The sequence below is a fragment of the Synchiropus splendidus genome, chromosome 14 (genome assembly GCF_027744825.2).
Source record: "Synchiropus splendidus isolate RoL2022-P1 chromosome 14, RoL_Sspl_1.0, whole genome shotgun sequence".
NCBI classification, from domain to species: domain Eukaryota; kingdom Metazoa; phylum Chordata; class Actinopteri; order Syngnathiformes; family Callionymidae; genus Synchiropus; species Synchiropus splendidus.
Window position 1 is genome coordinate 1,762,162 of NC_071347.1, and position 23,689 is coordinate 1,785,850.

The 23,689-nt window shown below is 39.9% G+C and overlaps 1 protein-coding gene across 4 annotated transcripts in view; it reads right to left on the minus strand.

Moving 5' to 3' along the window:
* The window catches only part of LOC128770883 (transcription factor SOX-6-like), an 86,414-nt gene that overhangs the window by 40,185 nt on the left and 22,540 nt on the right, over window positions 1-23,689 (minus strand). For 3 of the 4 annotated variants that reach the window (XM_053885828.1, XM_053885827.1, XM_053885826.1), the window contains 3 exons: window positions 13,045-13,264; window positions 10,576-10,783; window positions 6,290-6,343 (listed from right to left, as the gene is read on the minus strand). In XM_053885828.1, the coding sequence (XP_053741803.1) occupies window positions 6,290-6,343; window positions 10,576-10,783; window positions 13,045-13,263 (481 nt within the window). In that variant the 5' untranslated portion in view covers window position 13,264. The remainder of the gene's footprint in view (window positions 1-6,289; window positions 6,344-10,575; window positions 10,784-13,044; window positions 13,265-23,689) is intronic. The other variant, XM_053885829.1, reaches the window with a different exon arrangement.

Sequence of the window (23,689 nt, forward strand, 5' to 3'; positions counted from 1 at the left end):
AAAAAGAGAGCGAAGAGAAGCCAAAAGACAGAAGTGACAGACTGACAGTTCAACGCCTTGGCGGGAGAGTGATGGAGCGACAGAGACACAGAGCTGGAGAGACAGAGACAGCAGCTGTCTGAACAGCTGGCTAGCAGGATTGATGTCTCAGGGAAATAAAACTCAACATATGTCTAAACACGAGAGGACAGCAGACACAGTCGCACACTGATTAAAGAATGCCTGTACCCATTTGAGACGTTCTTAATTGCTGCGTTTAAACAAACACACACACGCGCACACAAAACACACACACACACAGACAAACAAAGTGTGTTACAAAACCATTAAAGAGGAGAGTAGTTAGCCGGGCTGCATGTTAGCAGGGTGTCTGTTTCACACGCGCTATTTTCATATGTCAGATGACACCCCAACAGTTTCTGTCACTGAACATCGCCTGAAAAAGCGGTCAGCCCCTCTGGTTCTGTGCTGATGTGCGTGGTGCTTGAGAGACACTAGCGCTGTTCATCCCACTTCACGTACTGCCCCCCTTCTGACTCTGACTGACCCAACACACCACCTGTAGGGAGCGCTCCTCATCCTGAGAATGAAAGTAATTGTGGCTTTGTGAAAGAGAATGATTCCCTGAATAGAAGCTACTTGTAACGAAAGCACTCATTTCACAATTCATTGTTGACATCTGAAAACATTATAGGGTCGTTCAGCGTTAGTAAAAGATTTCAGGAAAAATTCCACATGCTACTCCTGTACTGCGTACAGACCAGTAGGAAAAGTGTTATTAGATGTGATTTGGACTTGAACTGTATATATCATGCCACAGTTTTTGTGATTGTGAATCATGATATTGAACTGCATATGAAACCTGTGTTCCTCTCCAATCAGAAAGAGGCATAAGGCACAACACTGACACTGTCAAATGCAGTGTCATCACTCATTTTAATTATCCACATGCTCAGGTTTTCCTTCTTTGCTTTGACAGCAATATCAGGCAGTAGTGTAGAACAGCATTTTTCAACCGGTGTGCGCTGCACACTAAGACAGTCAGGTGTGCTTTGGGAAATGATCCTATTTCACCAAATTTGAGTGGTGATAGAGGGCGATGTGATGACATTAAATCATGAACAATTGGAACGTGTTGATGAGCTACCAATATGAAGACTGCATGGATTCTGTCACATTCTTTCTTTCTATACACTATACTGTAGATCTACAGTGTGTTGATGCGCTGATTCGTCCGTCAGTCAAAGCAGCACTGCCGTGGTGTGCAGTGCTCCTCTTCCCACACACTCAAACAGCGAAGAAGCCAGGCAAATGTGCAACTTCCAGCTGTTTTTTAACCTTGTGCGCCTCAAATTTGACCACACACCTTCACAACAGAACAATGGAGTGGTCCTTGTCAGATGCGCTAGGCTAAAGACTGTCTGGACTGGCGCTAACAGAGCTAATGGCTAATGCGACATCTCACTCAGACTGTCGAAGTTTGCCTTGTGGTTTAAACGTTGGCGAAAAACTAAATGTATAACAAAATAAATGCGCTCCAAAATGTAAAGCGAGAAAGACTCAAAGAATGCAAAGAATGCCAAGGCTTTGTCCTAACCCTCAAAACTACAATAAAATCATGCACAAGAGAGATGACAAAATTGATAGTTATTTAAAATAAATAGATCATGATAGATTTTGCCATATTGCCCAGAGAACCCAAGCGGTCCAAAGAAATAAACGGAAGTGCAGTGGATTCTTTTGTGACTCAGAGCGTCATCTCATGCTTGTGGAAATATTCTCATTAACTAGAATTGAAGCGGATCAGCCACGAGACCAAATGCTTCGGCACATACACCTTGAAACGGGAGGAAGGTGGCATGGACTCACGGTGTGGCACTGACTCACCTTGCCAATTTGTGGGGTTTTTGATAAATTGCTTGAACTCATCTGCTTAACAATCCTTCACATGGTGTCAGTACAAGCCTCCAAGAGTCAAACTGTTGAACTGGACCACAGAAACGTAGATAACATTAATAAATAAATACGTTATTATAATTTTTTAAAAAAGAAATAAAACATCCTCTATCCAAATAGTTCTACCTAATTGTGCCTTATAGCATAACTGCTACAGTGGTGTGGCCTTAATTCTTGCTAGGACCACTGGTACATCTTCTAAAAATGTCCTCCTCTCTTCATGCCAAGTTAAGTGCTCGACACGATCTAGAGTGGCTGCTCTGTAGAGGCGCCAGGTTGGAACCCAGCAACCCTGAATTTGTCAAAAGATTGTGTTTCTACTGTGGGTGTGAGTTTAATACTAGAAAAGCCCCGCTGCAGATTCTTGTAGTGGTGCCAGAGAGGTCAGGTCTGTCCCTCCTCCTGTAGCTCTGCTATCAACAACCACTCTGAGTCAGTCCAAGATGTCAGAGGATCCACAAACTGGAGCATTGCCCACTGGGGAAAGACGTCATTGAATAATGAGCTGGAGGATGCGTTTACACAGTTTTCCAATATGAAAATAAAAACACATCCATGGATTGTACACAACAATTCAGGTTTGTCAGTCTCAAAATTTGAATAATGGCACAATCTGACTTTGGTGTCACAGAATAACTTATTATTATTATTATTGCAATGTGGTGACAAAAACACTATGAGGTGAGGTCTTTAGTTGCTTTTGGGAAGAGTTGCATGATGACTTCTTTAAATCATCACGTCTTGATTTTTTTGGGTATTTTTCACACCACTATGAACATGACATTACCGTTATGGTCAAGTACGTTTTTTTTTTGTTTGTTTTTCTTTAGCCAAATGTCACTATGTTGCACAAAATTATTAGTATATGATAATATATTATTCTTATGTTTTCTTATAAGGCCATCCAGATGTGGTTTTTTTTTGCAGCTGTGTGCTTCTATGTCTTGTCAAGTGTTCTTTTTTGTTGTTCTTTCTACCACCAACTTCTACCATCTACTGCTTTATTTTTATTTTATTTTTTTATTTCTTCCCCAACCTCCTACTTTGTTCAAACTTTGTGGTCTCTTTGTTTGCGTTTTTTACTGGCCTAATCTGTTTCCAAACATTACAGGTGTTACAGGTGTTTTTTTGTTGTTTTTTTTTAAAGAAGCTAATATAAACACATAATATAACATGCTTCATTATAAAACACTTGCTCTGCTTTAAAAGTAGATATAAATAAAATGCATCCAAGATCCAAGATAACTTTTTTTTAGTTTGAATGCACTTGATTGCATTCAAAGTACTGTTCTTCGCGCCTGCATTGTTTTTTGTTTTGTTTTCTTACTTTAACTCAGAGCTGGTGTTTGCTGAGCATGGCAACTTCAATCTGTTGCCTGTCAAAATATTCACTGTGAGGAAAAATGTCAGAAGCCGCAATTGCATTTAAATTCACTCTAACCGATTGTCCACTTCTTTGTAATCCTAACCATACACATTCAATCCATGGCCTTCATAGTTTTTAAAGCGTCGGTGACAACATTCTGACAATAACTCCTGTGATTGGCATATGATCAGATTTGTTGGTAGGCTGAATTGATAGCCTCATACTTGATGCTACAACAGGAACATGAATATAGCTCAGGCCAAAACCTGACTGTAAACAACGTACCGCAGGTGAGAGGTGCTCTCCTGTGCAATTGTTCTGCTCCAAGTCAAGTGTACAGCTTCAGTTTTGCGTTCAGCAGAGCTTATTAATGCCTCTTATTAATGGAACTTCAGTGTAATTTATCATGGTTTGTATTTTTAAACTACTAAAACCTTTAAGCTCTCTTCCAATATAAATCAAGGGTGCAATGTTCTTTGTTCTTTGTCAACCACACGCTTCCAATACAGCAGTTCAAGACCCCAGCTTCTGGTTCCACTTTAGCCATGATATATGAAACCCTACTCTACTCAGCAGACACATGCTCACATATACACACCAGCATGATGTGTGGCTCAGACACAATAGAACCATTGTTTGGGGCCACACCCACGGGCGAGGGATGTGGGCAGAGTCATTGGAAAGGGTCACACAGCGGAGACAAGGGGTCCCAGGAAACATAGACAGAAGGAGACATGGTTGTCTGAGGCACACCAAAGAAAGCTGTGACCCACGACACCACTGCCATTTAGGCATTAGATTAGCTTTTGCCACTTACAACCCCATTCAGATGCTACATTTGCCAACTTGGCTTTGAACACTTGCTGTTTGCAACTTGGTTTCAGGTCAAAATAATTAGCAAACCATTAAAAAGACTTAAATTACTTCACAAAAACATCTCTTTTAACTTAAAAGACAAAATAAATAAATAAATGCATGTGTTTTTCAGTCTTCTACTAAAAGACAGAGTAAAACTATAAAAAATGATGATTTCACGTTTCTGACAATTGCATTGTTTGCTTAGTTGTTGTTGTTGTTCTGTTTTGTTCATTATGATTATGATGATTTTTTTTTTAAATGATCATCTTCTCAGTAAACTATTTCAGGAGTATTGTCCTTTACAGTACATTGGAATTGAAAATAAATTTTGCAATACATGACACGTGCCAAGAATCTCTAAATGGAATGGATTTATTATTTTATTGCCCCCTTTCCCTGGGGTTTCACGCCCTCACAGCAGTCACAGCCTGAGGCCTCTGAGGAAATTTCATTGCCTCGTGGTTAGCACTCTTGTATTGCAGCAAGAAGGTCCCGGGTCGGACCATTGGCTTTTCTGCATGGGTTTTGCATGTTCTTCCAGTGTGCGCGTGGGTTTTCTCCTGTTTCTTACCAATTGGACACTCTAAAATTGGCCCTTGGCATTACATCTGCCATCTCATTCACTCATCTTGGCTCATTTGAAACCAGATTTTCAGTGAGATCTGGAATTGACAGTAGGCTCTGTAGGCTCTTTCTCTGAGGCGCAGAAGCAGTTTGCCAGGCCTGTGCAAGTGGTTCAACACAGGGCCCACTTTCACTATAGACACACACACACACACACACTTACACATTGGGTGTATCTTTTGGCGATGACTCAGGCTTCATTGATATCATGTTGCCTCTTTGGCACCTGTTGAATCATCCGTTGAGCAATTTTGCATCCCAGTGAAATCCTTGTATAAAAAAACAGGAGGACCTGATAAAATCGCAGTTTAATCTAATTCTCCTGGCTTTCATTCAAAAGTGTTCCAGCCGACCACATTGCACGCGCTTGGACCATATGCTCGCTGGCTCGTTGCCAGACAGAACAGTGGTGAGCAATCCGCCTGCCTGCAGTCCTAGTCAGACTCAGAGCCTGTGGTTGATCATTAGTAAAGAGATCCCTATCAATTACCGGCGAGCGAGATTGAGCCTGATCTCAAAAAGAATGGTTCTGCTGGCATAGATGATAGAAAGAACCAACCGGCACTTATAGGTAAGTGTTCAGAAGAAATACAAGGTGATCTATTGCTGCCACTTTTGCTGCCGTTCTCCCGGGACTAGAAAAAATGCTGTCAGAGTTGTTTGAACTAGATACCGTAAATGTTCATATAAACGACTTTCACTCACCCAAAAATGTATTACGAATAACCTTCAGTCAAGAATAAGGTTCTCTCCAATAGAAAGTAATGTTGCTAAAGTGTGACAGATTCACAGTTGCACAGTTCATTGATTACTATAGTATTGCACAATGCATGTTCAAAGACAAAATAAAGTACACTATGCCTAGATGGTTGAGTTCAAGGCAGACCTAATACACATGAGAATTTAAATATTAGAATCAAATATTAAATATGAAATTACATTACCATTTAAAAATGAAAGTACAGAATAAAATAGAAAAGAAAAGAATCACAGATTTTTTTTTTCATTCATTGATATGTTGGAGGTTGTTGAGCCTTAACACAATGTCTTTCATTGAGCTTCTGTTTTGTCTTTTATTCCTTGGCTTCAGCTCCAGTCTCAGGTCATGTTGGCTTTCTCTATCACTGTTTATAATTCAGCCACAACTGTTAACAAACCACCAACCACAAGATAGCAGATTACAAAAAGACCTGAAACGGAGACACAAAGCCGGTACCTGCACACAATCACCACTCAAGCTGCCAATCTCATAGAGGAAGGCAAACATAGTGCCAGAGCCAAGAACCTGTTAATTAGCCAACAAGCTTAACTCTCCTGCTCGACCCAACTCGCCTGTTAAGCTGTCATCACAACTACTTCCACCTGAAGGTATGAATCCATAATCTCCTTGACACATGTGTGCGCCGAGTCCCGTCCTGCTCACAGTTCGCACTGCAGTCATGCACTGTGGCTTTACTAGCAGCTTAGTTGGAAAGGTGATTTAACCTTTGGGAAGCAACGTTGGCATGCCTCGCACAGTTGCTCCCCAGAGAAAAGGATCTGACGGAGAAGGAAACAGGAACAACATTACAGCTTAATGTTGTGTTATTACTCAATTACTTTACATCACTGCAGCTAAATTAAGGAATTCTATCCAAATTGTTAGAAAGAAGTTATGTTCAATGAAGTCTCATAAGGAACTGTCTCTCTGCACAATAAGAGTTGTTTTTTTTTCTATTTTTTCTACTATTTACATGAGGTTCTTCTTCACATGTAAAATAACAAATACAGACAAAAGATTGAGTCTCAACATGTGAGTCGTTTATCTTCAAATATTACATGAATACAACACAAACATTACATCAGAAAAGTAGAACAGGAAAATTGACAGTATAAAATGGGCACTAGACTTAAAATGAGTCTGGGCCTCAAACATGGACAACATTAAATCTGTAATGTGAAATGACAAATTACATATTGGTGAAAAGGTCTCAGTGGTCAAATAAGAGCCGACTTCATTTCAAGAAGTTGCAATTTATTAAAGAATAAATTGTCTATATATAGTACTAATGATTACTACTACTACTACTTACTCATACTGTTGTTATTTATTTGTGTGCCAGTATGTGTTTGTCCGGGGGGGTGATGGAAATTCATCCCAATGGCTGGAACAGAATCTGACTGCCTGTCAGCCTCATGCATGATGTCTCATCATGAATAAGACATGAGCGCCATGTCAATTCCAGTCAAGCATGATGTAAGTACATGTATGTTGGCGGGCCAGAAGACAGAAAAGCTTTCAGGAGTATTCATTGCTTTGACTTTTTTTAGTAGTGCGGTGCTCACCAGGCTTGACATATCTCGTTTTGTAAAGCAAGACTTCTTGAACAAGAGCGCCTTATTTAAGGCCATATGTGCATGACATATTCAGTCCATAAATTGTGTACAAACAGAGTAACTACAGAGCTCCATATACCGATGTTGACATTTCTGAGCTCTTAAAAAGTGGTGTTTAATCCAAGAAAAAGATTTTCACAAACATTATTTACCTCACTTCAGGAAAAAAAAATGAGTGAGCCAAGAGGAAAAGGCAGTGTGACGTATCTTTTTTTTTCAAGAAATGTTTCCATTTTAAAATATCTGTATCATATCTTGATCATAGAGGGGCAGCTATTTTCATTATTTCCATCCAGATCAACCACCTCTCCCTATTTATTCACTTCATCCTTTCTCAATATTGGTAACATAAAGAAGACAGTATTTGAAAAAAAAAGTCTTTATCACTTTCAGCAGTTGGTGCCCACATTCTTTTCTCCCAATGTTCATCTTGGCCTTGAGCATCTTATTCAGTAACTAGCGACCAGTTTAATAAGTGCTAAGTGCTTTGTAGGCGACGCGGCTTTGTGTTGAAACTGTCATACAGAGATGGGCTCAAACTCGACGGAAAATAATGTTGCCTTCACACGGTCGGTCCCCACAGAGAGGATGTGTCTGTGGCAGCCACCTGGGTGGCATAAGAGCTGGCTAACACTGTCGTCAAGAGTTCTTGATAAAGCTTTTAACAGGTGTCGGGGACAAAGGGACACCCATATTGCACAGCAAGGCCACGTCTATTCATTAGAACTGTCACAGTCACTTTGGCTGCTGTGAGTCGCAGGAAACTAACAGCCTGCTGACAACAGGGGGTGAGTGCTACGCAAAGGCTAACACTAACATCATCCACACTTTAGTGATCGTTCAGTGACTTTTAGGTTCAATTCTATTTGATCCTACAGCCCATCTATCATGGCAGAGCTGAGGCAGCCGGGGCCAGCAGGAGGCGAGGGCAGGAGGAAGGGTATTGTTCAGCCTTTAATGTGCTCACCTTGTTGAGCACCAGTGATTAAAGCACTCGGTCTGAGGCAGTGAGTGCATTGCGTTTGGAATCAAATTCCCTCCATAGTAGTCCAAGCAAAGAAATCTTCTATGAAATCTTTCAATCATCTGCCTTGATGAAATAACGCTTAAAGAAATCAGAGACATTTGAATGAGAAAATGAATATTTCTGTTGTATTCATCTCGTCTCATAGATGTTGGCAAGTGTCACTCGTGTATGTAAGGTGTGAGAGACACAGTAGAGCAAAGACCTTTTTCCCTTTTTAACAGCCCGTTATTTCATGTGTAGCATAGAGACAAGGTAGGTAGACCAATCATGCTCTTCATTTATGATTAAGAAATTATTATTATTATTATTATTATTATTATTATTATTATTATTATTATTATTATTATTATTATTACTATTATTTCATGTTTACTTAAAATCATGCATCACAACATTAAAATCTCAGACTGACAAACAATAAAACCTTAAATGTCATGTTTTTGTTTTATCTGAAATGAGACAAAAGAAAAGCAGCAGTGCCAGGTGGCTAGAGTGCGCACACGCACAAACTGTGCTACAAGTTACAGAGCTATGGAAGTGTGAATTACAGTACAGTAGTATGTTTTTGCAGGGGTAAACAGAACACCAGTGAGAAACGTCATATCGATAAGGTGACAAGAACACTCATGGAAGTTAGCCTGTGCCACCGGACACCTTAACAGGTAGACCAGGTGAGAGATGCAGATGAGAGATATTTATTCATGTATGTGGTGGAAGTTAATTTGGAAGTTAGCCTGAAATTCATACACAATTTTGTGTATGAATTTCACAAAATTCTTTGAATCAATAGGCCCAGGAGAACTGCAGCAACTCCCTTTCCCTGAACTTGACAGGAAGCTGTCACAACACAACATTGGAAGTGTTGCGTTCAGTCTGGTGCACACATTCCAGATAAGAGGCCAAACTGCTTACCTTTCAACAAGAGTGTGCGCACACTCCTCCATGCTCGCGGCTGTCCCACTGGAGCCCACTTTAGTGTATCAATAACAAAGTAAAACCTCTAAATGAGGGAGATCAAGCACTCGTCTGATATCACGATTATGGTGCGCTCAGTAAAGAGGCTGTTAGATCTCTGGTGCTCAGAGCTAGGCAGGGGCAGGCTGTGGCATGCTGAGTAACTTCACCACCTTTTCTCAGCTCCTGCTGCAGATCAGAAGAGCCTGTGTGAAAGGGAAACCTGTATTTTCACTGACTGATATTGTGATCTAACAAACCAGTCATCTGTCAGATGTCTTTTCCTTGTCACCCCTGATGTCCTCACATGAGCATCTTCAAATCTGACCCTTATAACTGTGCTTTCTGTCTTTGTGTCAGAGCTGCTGTCTCTCTAAGCCATAAATCATGACCTTTGCTCCGTGCAGCTTTACCTGCCACCCTCTGCTCTGACACCTGTTCTCTGTCTTTGTTAGACAGGATGGTTATATGTGTTCACTTAGATCACTCTAATAATGAATGACAGGCACACTACTTCTCCCCTAACATCAAATGAAGATTTTGAGGAACTACATGATGCAGTAAAGATGTTTGAAGATGTTGTTTAAAGACGTGAAATACTTCCCTCTTAGTAATATCAAGGCTTGTTATAATGTATATTTGTATAGCGCCTTTCGAGAACTGCGAGGTGATGATGATGTTTCAAAAAACAGGGTCCTTAATTCCAGATGCCACTACAGTAGATGGCGCTCCCTCCTCTAAAATGTTGGGATTTCAGCAAGCATTTCAAAGAAACCTCACGTTATTGTTAAACCAAAAGTGCCACCTATGAAGCTCTGAAAATCCTGACACTGGTTCATGAAACCTCATCAGCCCATCATTGGTACCGTACCCAGTGGTATCAAACTGGTAAAAGCTATCAGTAGATGGTGGGTAGATAAGGTTTCATGACACTATTGTAAGGTTGATGAGGTGCCATGAAACAGTGGCCTGATTTTCAGAGGCCACCAGATGGCACTGTCCGCTGTAAAATGTTTGGTCTTAAACAATTAATTCAATGACACCTCACATCTTTTCTAAGCCAAGAGCACCATCTAGTCGCCCCTGAAAATTAGGACACTGTTTCATCAACCTCGTCTACCAAACACTGGTTATCAGGTCTCACAATGCTCTTGGAGTAGCTTGCTGTTGGTGAGCCCTGATTTGGAATAGCGACATTGGGGAACCATGTGATGAAGTTCAAATTAAACCAAATAAAACATAAAAAAGCTCTACGAATCAATGCCAAAATTGCAGTCAAAATTACATAGCATTCCAACAACTCTGATACTTAGTTGCTGTGCTATTTCACAATACAAGCTTTCACTGTGTTCCCGGAGGCCTGACAAACAACTCCACAAATACACAGTGGCACTAAGCTAATATTTGGTCTTACCGTCTTGTTCGGTTTTGGTCAGCTCCACAAGCTTTTTCTGTTTCAAGGTGTCCACCACGTCCGCCAGGCTGCCTTTGCGGCGTTCCGGTGTTCCGAAAGCAAGGCCGATCATTGGTTCGCCACGTTCCCGAGAACACTCATCTGGCTTTGGTGGAGAGGTAGAATTGGTCTGGTAGGAGTAGCCCGAGCAAACTTTACTGCTGTCATCCTGGATGGAAAGACATGGGAAAAATCGTTGAAAGTTTACTTTCATTTTCTTTATTTATTTATTGCCACCAAAATCTGCAGGAATTTGGCTGCAATCTTAATGAATTACCACCAACACACACATTTCTCTTTTCATTTTCATGCTCGGAGCCACAGCAAAAGCATGGACAAAAAATATACCCATGAATCCAGAGGAGAGTGGGTCCGATGCAAAGACATAATTATCCCAACACAAGACTGAATTAAAGAGATCACATCGTCCTTAATTGGTTATGTCAATTTGCAACACAACCTGGGTATTTTGTGTCCCACAGCTGATTGCTCTGCTGGGTAAAGGAACAAGACCCCTATATTAACCACAGAGATAAGCCTTTCAAGAGGACATTGTCCCTCAGAACAGACACTTCAGCACAGGTGCACCAACACTGCAGCTACTTCTTAACACTTTCTCCTCCCATTATGGATTGGGGGCGAAAGGGGGATCTCCTAGAACTTTATGAGGATCGTGTTTCAAAGACAAGGGGATTCGGAGAACAGCAGGCTCTTAACATGCCCTTGAATTGGCTCCAGGAGGTCTTGCTGCGCACTTTGTTGTGAAGCAGAACATAGCACTCTAATGAGGATTAGAGGATAGTGTGTCACTGTTGACTCTTCCAGAGTTTTCAGGATTATGTATAATAGTTGTGCAAGTGTTCCACAAAGCTTAGTGTTCCATTGGAACTGCAGCGCTGAAGTTGCAATGAAGCTAAGATGTTGTTGTTTTGGTTTTGTTTCCTTTAATTTTTTTTTTTCTGTTACCCAAAATATTTCAGGCAACTGAATAATTTGGCACAGCAGCAAGACAGATTGTTTCTATAATACGTACAAAATATATCATTGTGGAAACCCAAAAAATATCGTTTACAATGATATCTACAAATGATAACATGACAGTATGATCAGGACGACAAAGCTCATCCCCCTATGTTATTCATGAACCCTTTACAGGATATGTGTCACTCTAAGTATGGACGGAAGAATTTTACAGCAGTGTAAAGGGATGATGACATTTTCAGGAAGATGTCGTTTGTCGTTATGTCGCATGTACTTGAGTGTCGCCACCATCCCTACTTCATCCTTCATTTCAATGAGTGCGATACACCAACACCAACTGTTTTAGCACAGGTAAACTGGCCTGCCCCTTTCAGTTGGCATAAATTGTTTTGTTTAGTTTATTTATTGGCTTGACACCAAAAATAGCAATGTAAAATTGTGGAGCTACGCTGTCACCATGGAGAAAAAACAGTTTACTTAGAGCATAAAATATAAATATGTAAAATACAAAATTATGAAGGTTGGAAGTCTTGAAAAATCATTTATGCGATGTATTACGTCACTCATATCATGTGGTCCAACTACCCAGCGATTCTGCCAGTTTTGCAGATATTGGATTGTGTCATCAACAATAAGATCAGCCTTAAAACTCATGCCAAATTTAAATTCCAACTAGAAGAATCTGCTATTACTGGTACGTCAAGTTGAAAGCAAATCAAATAACTAAAAATGAATGCTGGCTTTCCTAGCTGGATTCTAACCTGGGACCTGATAGTCTCGGGGCTGTATAAGTTCATGCAGAAGATCTGGTTGAACACCATCTTGGCTGGTTGTAGTTGTACAGAGATGTGAATGTGGTAATCATTTTGATTTTGATTTAAAAACAGGATTCTGATGTAACAATCCATAGCAGCCTTAAAACTGTGCTATCAATATTCTCTGTGGTTGTTAGTGTGGCATTGTGTCATGCCATCATTTGCTGTGTTGAATTACATTTCCTGCATCAAAATTAATATTTTGGAAAATATCACAGGGCTATGCAACACAGACAGCCAAGAAAACTTTCATTCTTCCAACTTTAGTTTGTTTCAGAGACTAGAGTCTACTGGAGACTACATCCTTACACAAACACACGCATGCACACGCTTTCTCGCACACACGCACGCACGCGCACACACACACACAAAGAGCACGCAAGAAAAGCTCCAAGAAATAAAGGAATCCGAGGGTGCAACTCTCCAGAGAGAAATCCTCCCTGGGACGCCTTAAGCAGTGCCTGCAGCGCACAGTCCAGACAACCAACAAGTGTGTGAGATTAGTCTTGTCCACACACACACGCACACACACACAAACTCACCCGCACAAGCAAATTCACAAACATTTTTAGAGGTTTTGGTAAAAGCAATATTCCCTTGTTAGGAGCAGACCACTTCTGTGTGGACTTCTCACCACTGCAGCAGCGCTGACGTTCTCCCACTCTGAGTCCGCTTGCTTCTCCCTGACAGGTTGCACCTCCTCTTTGTGGCCGTTGTCACGAGAAGTCGGCAGCGGCGTCTCTCGGGGGCCTTCTCGCTTGTCAACTGGCCAGGTAGAGTTGTCGTGGCCTGTTGCTTCCTCTTCCTCGGTTGGCTCATGGAAGGGAGGTGTTGCTCGCATGGAAGACATCATTCTGTGGAGGAAACATTTGTTACTTATGGTAAGCGAAAACACAAACATGCACAAAATTACAATGGCCCATAGAACATGGAGGGATGAAGGTTTTATTATGTTTATTTTGATACTGTTATTTAAAAAAGCTGTCACATCTCCTTCATGTGAGAGATTTGGAAAACAAAAAGAAAGCAGCAAGTTAAGATTGAAAAATAACGTAAATGTTAGAATCTCATGCTTTTTGTCCGTTGCTTGAGCATCCTTCTTCAACTATCGTGGGTTTACCATTTAAACTACTTCTGAAATATTGTGATTAATTAATTACAGAAATAAATGGATTCACATAAGGCAGATGAAATATTAATCAACTTTCTTTCACAGGGAGCATTTATCAGTGCAGTGCCCCAATTCCTGGTGCACCATACACAATATGACGTCGCAACCAAAATTCACACCGTGAACGTGATCATCTCAAGAGCCCACCTGGCTTTTGTGACTGTCCCACTTGGTGTCTTTAATCTAAACCTAACACTTTAAATTGCAAATGAGTTATTATTATTATTATTATTGTTGTTGTTGTTGTTGTTATATATAATAATAATATTATAATTTAATTAAATGCATTAGTACTTTATAACATTTTTTTGTTAGTTTTTTTTTTTGGTCCAACCCATTTTTGAAGATAACAAAATGAAAATCGCATTATTAATTTCAATGCATGAATTGCCCAATTTAATTTTGTAATTTGCGAAAGAACGATGATAATAGCAAAAACGAGGTCAAATAATCATTTGACTTTTTCAAATCTATCAAACGGACGCATGAGAACACATCACAATAGACTAACAAGAATGAACCTTCCTTGTTTCCACCAAATAGGCTTTCAGTTTTTCATCTTAGTTTCTGTCAGTGAGCATATTGACTTGCTGAATCATTTTGAAAATATTGACTTTGACTGTCAGTGCTCGTAGACGAATATTACAGAGGGGAATGTTTTAGGTCCCATCAGGGCCTCAGAGATTTTGGGAAAGCAATGCAGTGCGAGTGGAAAGTCTCTCCGATCATCGGCCTGAATCTGCGAGAGTCGTTAGAATTACGCATCATTTACTGTAACAACCTCACTCAGACTCATATTTAACCACAGTTCTCCCCAAGAATCATCACCGGGGCAACTTCAGACTGCAGCAGTTGAACAAAAGAGTGGCCACAGAACAACACCAAGTTTTGAGGATTGTGTTGATTTGAATGGAAGCACACAAGCCGATCTAGTCCAGGTCTCGTGTTGACTCCAGTGGGAGCGGTAAAGCAGTAGAGTTTAGACTGTAGGTCAGTAAATTGACACAAAACAGTAACAGTGAAACAGTGTAATTATTTTCAGAGGTCAGTCGGTGGTGCTCTCATTGTAATAAAAAAAAAACAAAAAAAAAAAAACAGTTGGTTTTCATTTAACCTATTGTTCAAAGCTGAAGACAACAGAGCAGTGACCACCGCCATGAAACCTCATCAGCCCACCACTGCAAAATGTTTATTTTTCTATAAAACAGCTCCAGAATGTGTGTTGTATTGTTGGCTTAAAAATTTAAAAATTGTTCTGCATTATCTCCAGTCACAATAACCTTTCATGAGATTTTGATTTTTGGCATCCATACACTTGCTCTCCCTGGGCTCAGCGAGCCTGTCGACAATTTTATGGCGAACACCAGAGCAGCTGAAGCTCAATGATTCTCATGGCTGTATGAAGAGGCCACCGATTGGTCATAATTACAGGAAGAAAGAAAGACAAGCGCTTTTGAGTGGAAATGTGTTTATATTCATCTGTAAGAAACCTGCGTACATGTTAAGATTCCCACAGTGGCTAAGGTCAGGTGAAGGACACAAGTCTAAATTTAACAGAACATTAAAATCTATCTAAATGGAAAACTGAATTAGGCAAGCTGGGATGTCGTGTCCGCCAAGGTGGTTATGTGATCGTGTGATTTTGTGTAGGTTAACAAAACAACACTCCATCAGGTGAACAGAGTTTTATGAGCTTTGCAGGAACTCACAATAATGGGACAAGGAACAGATTATCAAACTTCTGTATCCACAAACTTCGAGCTGTAGCAGGAGCTCAACTTTCGCCCTCTATAGTGTGTTTGATCATAAATGAAATCCATGATATTTCACATGTTAAACAGGTGTCTAATTAAGAAGATAAAAAAAAAAATGAAGGGCAATGACATGAGCTAAAGGTTGCGAATTTGACCCGATGTGCTGCAGAGAATTGGTAGTGTGGCAAGGAGTTGATGATACCAGTAAAGAAACGCACTCTTCAAATCTGCCCCAGAACCTGGCAACTTGGCAGAAACAATTGGGCACTGTGCAGCGAGGACGTGGAGCGACCTGTGACAGATGAGAGCAGGACAGCGAGGGCCCCCTCTTAGAAAAACAGTAGACAAAGCGGCATTCACAACCTCAAACTATTCTGCGACTGGTGGAGTGAGAAAGGACTCGGACAAAGGCCTCAGACTCAAGCAATTGGGTGTAAAATCTCCAGTTGTCCCAGGAACACAACAATATAGTACAGGAAGTGGGAAAAGTGAAGTAAGTGGGAGAGACGGAGCTGTATTGGAATTGTTTACTACGGGAAAAAATCAATCAGAACAATGTGCAAAAGTCATTGCTGCCATGAGGCCTCTTTGAGGAAGTACTTCATTCCCATTACAAATTCATGACAAGAAGTGGGAGCAATTATTAACATGAAAACAGTTCAATAGAAACATTGTGGCTGAATCTTTCACTTGGTTTTACCCCACGTATTTATGTACACCGCCTATTCATCCAGGTTATGGTGTGCGGAGGATTTTGGTGTGGCAACTGGACTTGATGCTCTCAAGATACTGTAGATGCCAGTTTTTCAAAGAACATGTAATTTCTCTAGCCTAAACATGATCATTGATATTGCTTTTGTTTTTGACGTTTGTTTGGTAATGCAAGGACGTCACACAGGTAAATGGATGTACAGATTACTATGAGAGATCAACAAGCTTGAGTTCATAAATTCAACCATTTAAATAAAACTGAACACTATCATTGTGTGTTAAGCCAAAAAATCAGAACTCATGGTAAAAAGTGATCACGCTGAGCGATGCCAGCAGTAGGTCAACGAACTTGACATTTTTAATATAGTCTACAATTCACAAAGTTGAAAGTGCTTTATTGGCTCACGGCAAGTTACTTTTATACATATACGCTTTTAATTTACCACTGCTTTAAACTATAATGATCACTATATTTAAATGCTATCCTAACTTTTTAAGAAACGCAGCAGATACCTAGTGGCTAATGTAGCATCTGATGGAGGCGTGAGTATTCTGCCCTTGACTTGTGTCTGCACTAAAATGGATTGTTAAAAAACCTGGAAGGAAATATCATTTTTCTAAAGTCTGAAAAGCCCACACCAGATCAAGATAAGTTCTAGTATAATAATAGCTGCTCAATGTTCTATGATGAGGCAGGACAACGTCCAATGAAATCGGAAATTCAGGTACACAACGTTTAAGAAATCACCGGTAGTTCCAAAACAAAACAAACTATGTCAACATTCACCAGAGGCTTGCTGCAGCAATAACAAAGCCACAATCCAATGAGTGGTCCACAGTAGAATAGTGAGTGTACAGGTGTGTTTTGGTGTCCTCTGACATGCACGTGCGCCCAGATGCCTGGTACTGGATAAATATATATATATATATATATATATATATATATATATGTGTATATATATATATATATATATATATATATATATATATATATATATATATATATATATATATATATATAAAACTAACATAATTGATCTGATCTCAATTCTTGAGTCGGTCTGACACCAGAGGACACTGTCATAGGTCACACACGAGGAATGCAAGCACATACAGAAACCCACTTCTCTCCCAGAGATTCCCTTGTTGGCTCTTTTTGGCCCCAAATAGAAATGTTCAGTGGCAGCCTCTGCTGCAGCAGCCAGTTGTTCAGCGCTGTGAAAGCAAGAAGAGGACTTTTGCTCCAAGAGATTTCACAGCCAGGGGCAATACGGTGAGGACAAGTTGACAAGTAACCTTACCATCAGAGGTCCACAACAACATGCAGGTTTTTGATGACCTTCTCATGACATGACAATATTTAAAGACACTGACAAGGCCCAACTGATGTCAATCATCCTTAGCACTTTTTTAATTGAAAAATCTCAACAAGGGGTCTCAAACTGATCCTCAAATGGCCGCAGTGGGTGCAGGTTTTTGTTCCAGCCAGTCACCGTTTCCCTGATCATTGGTTAAACTGTGTGTGCTTAGAACAAAGACTTGCACTCACTGCAGCCCTGTGTGGATCAGTTTGAGACCCTTGTTCTGGACTACCAGGAATATACTTGCAAAAAAGGAAATATACAGGAAATATTTTTTTATGTATATAAACCAGGGGAAAATGCGTAAAAGCTGTTTCATTTACAGTAAGAAACCACTTGAACTAATTGAACTATAACCCAATTGAACTATTTGTTTTAAATCTGGACGTATCTATTGACTCACCCTTAAACTAAGTGCCTTTGAAACACAAAAGATATTTGCTTCTGAATGCAGCAAACACGAGGGTTGTGTAAAATATCTATACGGGTCAACGATGGAACGTAGAAAAACGAAATGAATGTGTTGTTTGTGCGACTGGTGTGAACACACACCTCTATGCTCGCTCTCCGCTTGCCGGACTCAAACCACAGCCTCCCACAAATGTAGAAGTGGCCTTATTGACCAAAACCCTGCCTTGTGCTTGTTGTTTTTCCTGGCGCGGCAACACACCCCTCGCTCACACAAATACAGTACACACGTACATTTATCTAGTTAATGGCAGCAATACAGAGTCAACCATTGAAGAAATCATTAAGTACCAGAGTCAACACACACCGGTCTCAAAGGCAGCACTTGTCTGCTGCCTTGAACCAGTTAGATCTGCTCAGTGTGTTGGAGACTTCTAATCGGTCAAGAAGAGGACGCCCACAATCTGGTTCGTAAACTGAGTATGTCCAGAATTTGGATTATTTATGAAATAAAATAGATCTCTTTAGCATTTGCACAGCTCAACTGCTTCGATTGCATCTTACATATTTATATTTGGTATATTATTTCTCAGTCATTTCATTGCAAATTTTGACACAGTTAGAACTAGATGTCCACGCACACTATGAGAAGACCTAAAGATTAATTCTTTTTTTTCACCGTGGTCTGATGTCAAAACTGACCAACTGTTTTAGTTAGCTAAGCCTTGATAGGATTATCAAAATCATCTCAGCCTACCAAGTGGATTAATAATGAGACATTAGGATTTATGATGGTTGAGACCAATTATCGGCACAGGGATGATTTTCCCACGCTTGTTCATTCTCGCAACCCTGTGTGTGGTGCTCTTCAACACCTGATGCACACCCGCGCATGGAACTTCATGATGTGTCATGTGCCATGCGCACAATGCTTCATGGAGCCCCATGCAACGCACAATCTACATCGCCCTACCTGGAACGCTAAAGAAGGAAAATGTTCTTTCACTCCATTGAAAAACCTTTGCGTAACATTTTTCACTGAATGCTCTTTTCGTCAGTATAGGACATAAAAGTCCACTGTCCCAACGTCAACATATTGGCTGGTTTCTTTTGATGTTACCAGCAAACCTCATCCCAAAATCATGACTTCCAAAATAATCAAGACAGCAAAATTTGAGTCTGTCTGTCACCCTAATGTAATAAAACAATGACGCTGTGTATATTTTTTCACAGTTGTGTCTTCATAGCTATTTCGATTATGAACAAGAGTGAACCACAACCAAATCTTATTTACACGCAAAGAAAAAAGCCTGTTCTGTCATCAACTCACAAATGCACAACAAATTTATTAAACATAAGCATGCCACAATGTTTTATCATGTGAATTCAATATATTGAAAAAGAAAACTTTGTTTCTTTTTTCTGGTGGTTTTACTTTTGAGATTCTTAACTTCAAATCTGCCCATTGAAATTTCCTCAAAGAGTCTCAAGATCAGGTGAACTGAAATCTGAAGTCTTTTTCCTACTCACATAAAGAATCACTTGAGATAAGAATAGAATAACCAGGTCTCTACATCCATCATATCTCTTTCCCCTCAGCCACTTTACCGTCAGATATCTATCAGCTTACAGCACACACAACCTGTTAAACAAAACTCCTTAATGCAGGTAAGATGTTGTTTACCGGCCAGATCTGGCCATGCACCGAACGTCCATCTGTCCTGTCACTCAAAGCCAATATCCTTATCTACTAGGCTACCTTTGACCTCTTTGCGTACGGCCATAATGCCACTGTTAAACACAAATAAGCTTGTTACACAAGTTGTAAGCCTCGTTGTGGTGCCACTTTTCTGCACAGGCGACAAAGTAGTCGTTTGAAATGTCAAGTGATAAATTGAAACAGTCAACGGACTGAAGATGAAGACAAATACTGAAGGCAGATTCTCTCTCTCTCTTTCTTTCTCTCGCTCTCTTTTATCATTTTTATCACATTAAATTCAAATTTAATTAAACACTGAATGGAAGAAGTGAAACCAATGTAAATTAGATGACTATTAATAAAGCACTAGATAGACATACACCTTTCACAGTTAAGTGCGAGTATAGTGCCCAAATGAAACCAGGAAAAATAACCAAGACAGAAGAACTGTAATTAAAGTGGGTGTTACTCATGAAATACTGGTTGTCTTGACAAAGAGAAGCATGCTTCGTCACCTGACAGACGGGTGCTAGTCCAGTGTTTATCATCAACTGTCTGGTACAACTGATCATGTTTTGTGTTAACCTCTGCAACTAACTCAAGTAATGTCTGCACACGTCACCGAGAGCCGACTTTTTTAAGATTTACAATTCTATTCATTTATTCTGGTCTCTTGAAAAGCTAAAAATGAAAAATAAAAAAATAAAAAAATCATGAAGATCACAGACGACAGACATGGTTATCAGTACCAAACAGCTGCACTCACACATATTTCAGAGCGATTACATTAGCCCTGAGGCTGAGAGGACAAAAAGGGGTGTTTAATAAGTCATCATAGGCCTCTGGGGGTTTCTGTAATTGTCAGACATCCATGTTTTGTGTTGTTCATTTGCTGCATTTGTTATTCAACCAGCTTCATTAATGATTGAGAGCACATGATGCTAAAAGGATGAGACTACACGAAAGGGATTTAATATCTGACACGTTGCTGTGCAAAACAATTACCCTTTTGTTTTCTTGTTAAAAACCTGGAAGGAAATCAAATGTGCTGTTGATAGAAGGGTTTTTGGTGACTCTGAGAGTGTAAAGAATTAAAATCAAACAAGAAGCTCTAGAGTCTGGCATTTTCAGTGTGAGTGTCAAACAGGTGGCTTTGGCGCACCAAGGAGGCATAAAAGGCAGCTAATCCCAGATTAGGACTGACAAGGCGTTTCACTGGATGCCCCCTTTCTAATCTCGGTTGCCTCTCTATCCTCTGACAATGAGCTTTGTTCCCAATCTGAGAAGGAGCTCTGAGGCTTTCGTCACATCCACTTGCGAGGAAATTCCTCCATTATTGAAAGGCATGCTACTTTCGCCTTCTCAACAAGCGACATATCTGATTCAATTATTGACAGCAATGAATGTGTACAGATGGTTGAGACCAATTATTTCTACTAAGGATGCATTTGTTCAATTGTTGCAGGAATGTACAGATGGGTCACAGATGAAAGACAAAGATGGTCAGGATGTATCCTGAATGGCCAATTTTCCACTAACCACATTATAATAGCAATTGCTCTTGCAAACACAGGAGATGTTGGGACACCTTTAAATGAAAGTTGAAAACAAAAACTGATTTTCACCACCTCGACCTGATTCTACTTGGCAAAATATGGAGTGTGAGACATTTTTAAAACCATTTCTGAGGTTGTTATTTCAACATTTTAGTGGACCTAATTGAATCATTTCTCAAAAACAAATAGTTGTGTGCAACAAATAATCATGTTTTGAGAATATTGTCACATTATGCACTTTGTTATCTATAGTCATTATAAATCCAGGGACCATGAAATTTGTACTGTGATAATCAATTCATCTTGACATGTCATGTGATGCCATTCATCAACATTGACATCATAAGACGATTCAATATTGCTGTAGCATTTCTTTATACACATTACACATTTTGCCAGGTTATACTACGATTTGCTCTGCTGTATCTTGTTGGGTACATTAAAACATTGTGTAAAGATATAAATGAATTGTGTTTTTTTTATGAAGATTTTAGGCATCTTTGGGGCAGTAGCATTTTCTTGCAAAGACATCTGTATGTGTGCTCGATCCGAAACTTGTATGCCTTGACATGGCAGCAGCACATTCACTCATCAAAGAGATACACTAAAATATAGACCAGCCAATATCCACGTCAGTCATCTGCAATGTGATGTGTCCTCCAAAAGTAATAATGCAAAACATTTCGTATGAGCTTCTGTTCAGGTGTGCTGAAGAGAGATGGCAATGGTATTTTAGAGTGACATTGAAATGACAATGCTTTAACTTGTGCGAGGTTCGGAGTGAAAGGACACACATGCATGCTTAAGGGTGTCAAATGTTTTAACATGCTACAAGGTTGGTACCACTTAATACTGCACAAGGTGACCATTGTCCTTTAACAGCCGGGATCGAATATACAGAGGTCATGTAGCACAAGGCCTCACTTCAAACTGTGGAGGCGGTTGATGGAGCTGCTTGTGACTGTGTGTGTATGAGGTAGTAGTTAGCTTTTTCTAAATTTTAGGATGGAATGATCGTGTTGTTATTAAACCTAGAGGTATCAGCGCTAGCGATAACATATGAATGGATAACTGCAGAAACAATCGAAAACACTGACAAACGTCCACATTTTCTACGCTTAGATGTGATGAGTCTCATTTTATCTGCAATTGATCCGGTTTTGTTTTGTTTTTTTGTTTTGTTTTTTCCATTCCAACAGTATATGGTCTCATTAGGGAAGGGAACGTAATGGTTGGATCAAATAAAGAAACAAGGAAAGGGTTTGTTAAATATCTGCCATCTGGTGGCCTCTGAAAATCAGGACACTGTTTCATGAAACTTCATCAACTTTACAATACAGTGTCATGAAACCTTGTCTACACATCAATACCGTCTGTTCACTTGCACTTTTAAAGTGGCAGCAGGGCTTCATGTGAAAATAAAAAATAACTTCTTTTGAGTGGTGACAACAGGAAACTAATATGCTTATAATAATAACAGATTTTACATAGCCCTTGTGCTAACAAGCCTTTTTAACCCATCGCTGACTGTCGAGTAATCATCAGTCAAAGTTTTGTTTTCTTCTTTTTTTTCAATCTTTGCAGGAAAATTCCACTTTTTCTAAATATTTAGGTAAGGGGGTACGAGTACAAAGAGGTCTTTTAGTCAGTGTTGTCAGTTGCATTATGAGCATAGAGGCTGCATTTGTGCTTACATGCACACCAAGGCCACATCGCCTGCTTTGACAAACAGCTCCACACATGCATTCCAGAGCAAACCTAACAGTTCCACCTCATGATATTTGCCCTCATTCCTCCGTTCTATTTGTTAGTTTGTTTTTTGTAAATCTATCTATCAAGCCAAACAATTTTGTCTGCGAGTCTTAAGTACCACAAGAGCATGGGAGACAGTGAGTTACTTGAAGACCGCTGGGCTTCTTGTTGTTGCCGTGGCACTTCCCCGCTCCCTCTCCCTCAAGTTGCAACTGTGCTGGCTGTAAATCACAATTACTGGCTTCATTAGATATGGCTGAATTATGAAGAGCCAGCTTTTGTCTCGGGACCTTTGAGCCATGCATAAGCCCTCAACAAGACCCTCATACATACTTATGAGACTTCTGCTTACTATACCGCAAAGGGGTCACATGCCTATAGGCATTAATTATTGACTACAACTATGTAGATTTAATTAATAGCATTGAGATGGTAAATCATGTGTTTGCATATTTGCCCATGTGCAGCATTATTCACCTCATGAATCCTTCACATCAACACTCAGCCATCAATCCCGACCTGCCACCAGGAAAACTACACTGTAAGAAGTCTGTCATCGATATATCTCGCGGGTTCCCACATCCGGGAAAATATAGTGGCTTTCTTCACCAGATTCTAAAACATTTTGGTGAAAAAATGTTTTATGATTGACATGAGCAATATCAATTAGTGAATTCCAGAGGTCAAGGACAGATAAGCCTGTGTATCTGTGGAAAACCTGTCTTACATATTCATTGAAATTGAAGATAAAAAATAAATTCACTAAAATAATCTTGTCATAATATAGATTGACATGCAGCATTTAAAGACACACCAAAAATAATACAGATAGTTTTAGTTTTAGAATCTGGGATGACAAATATTTAT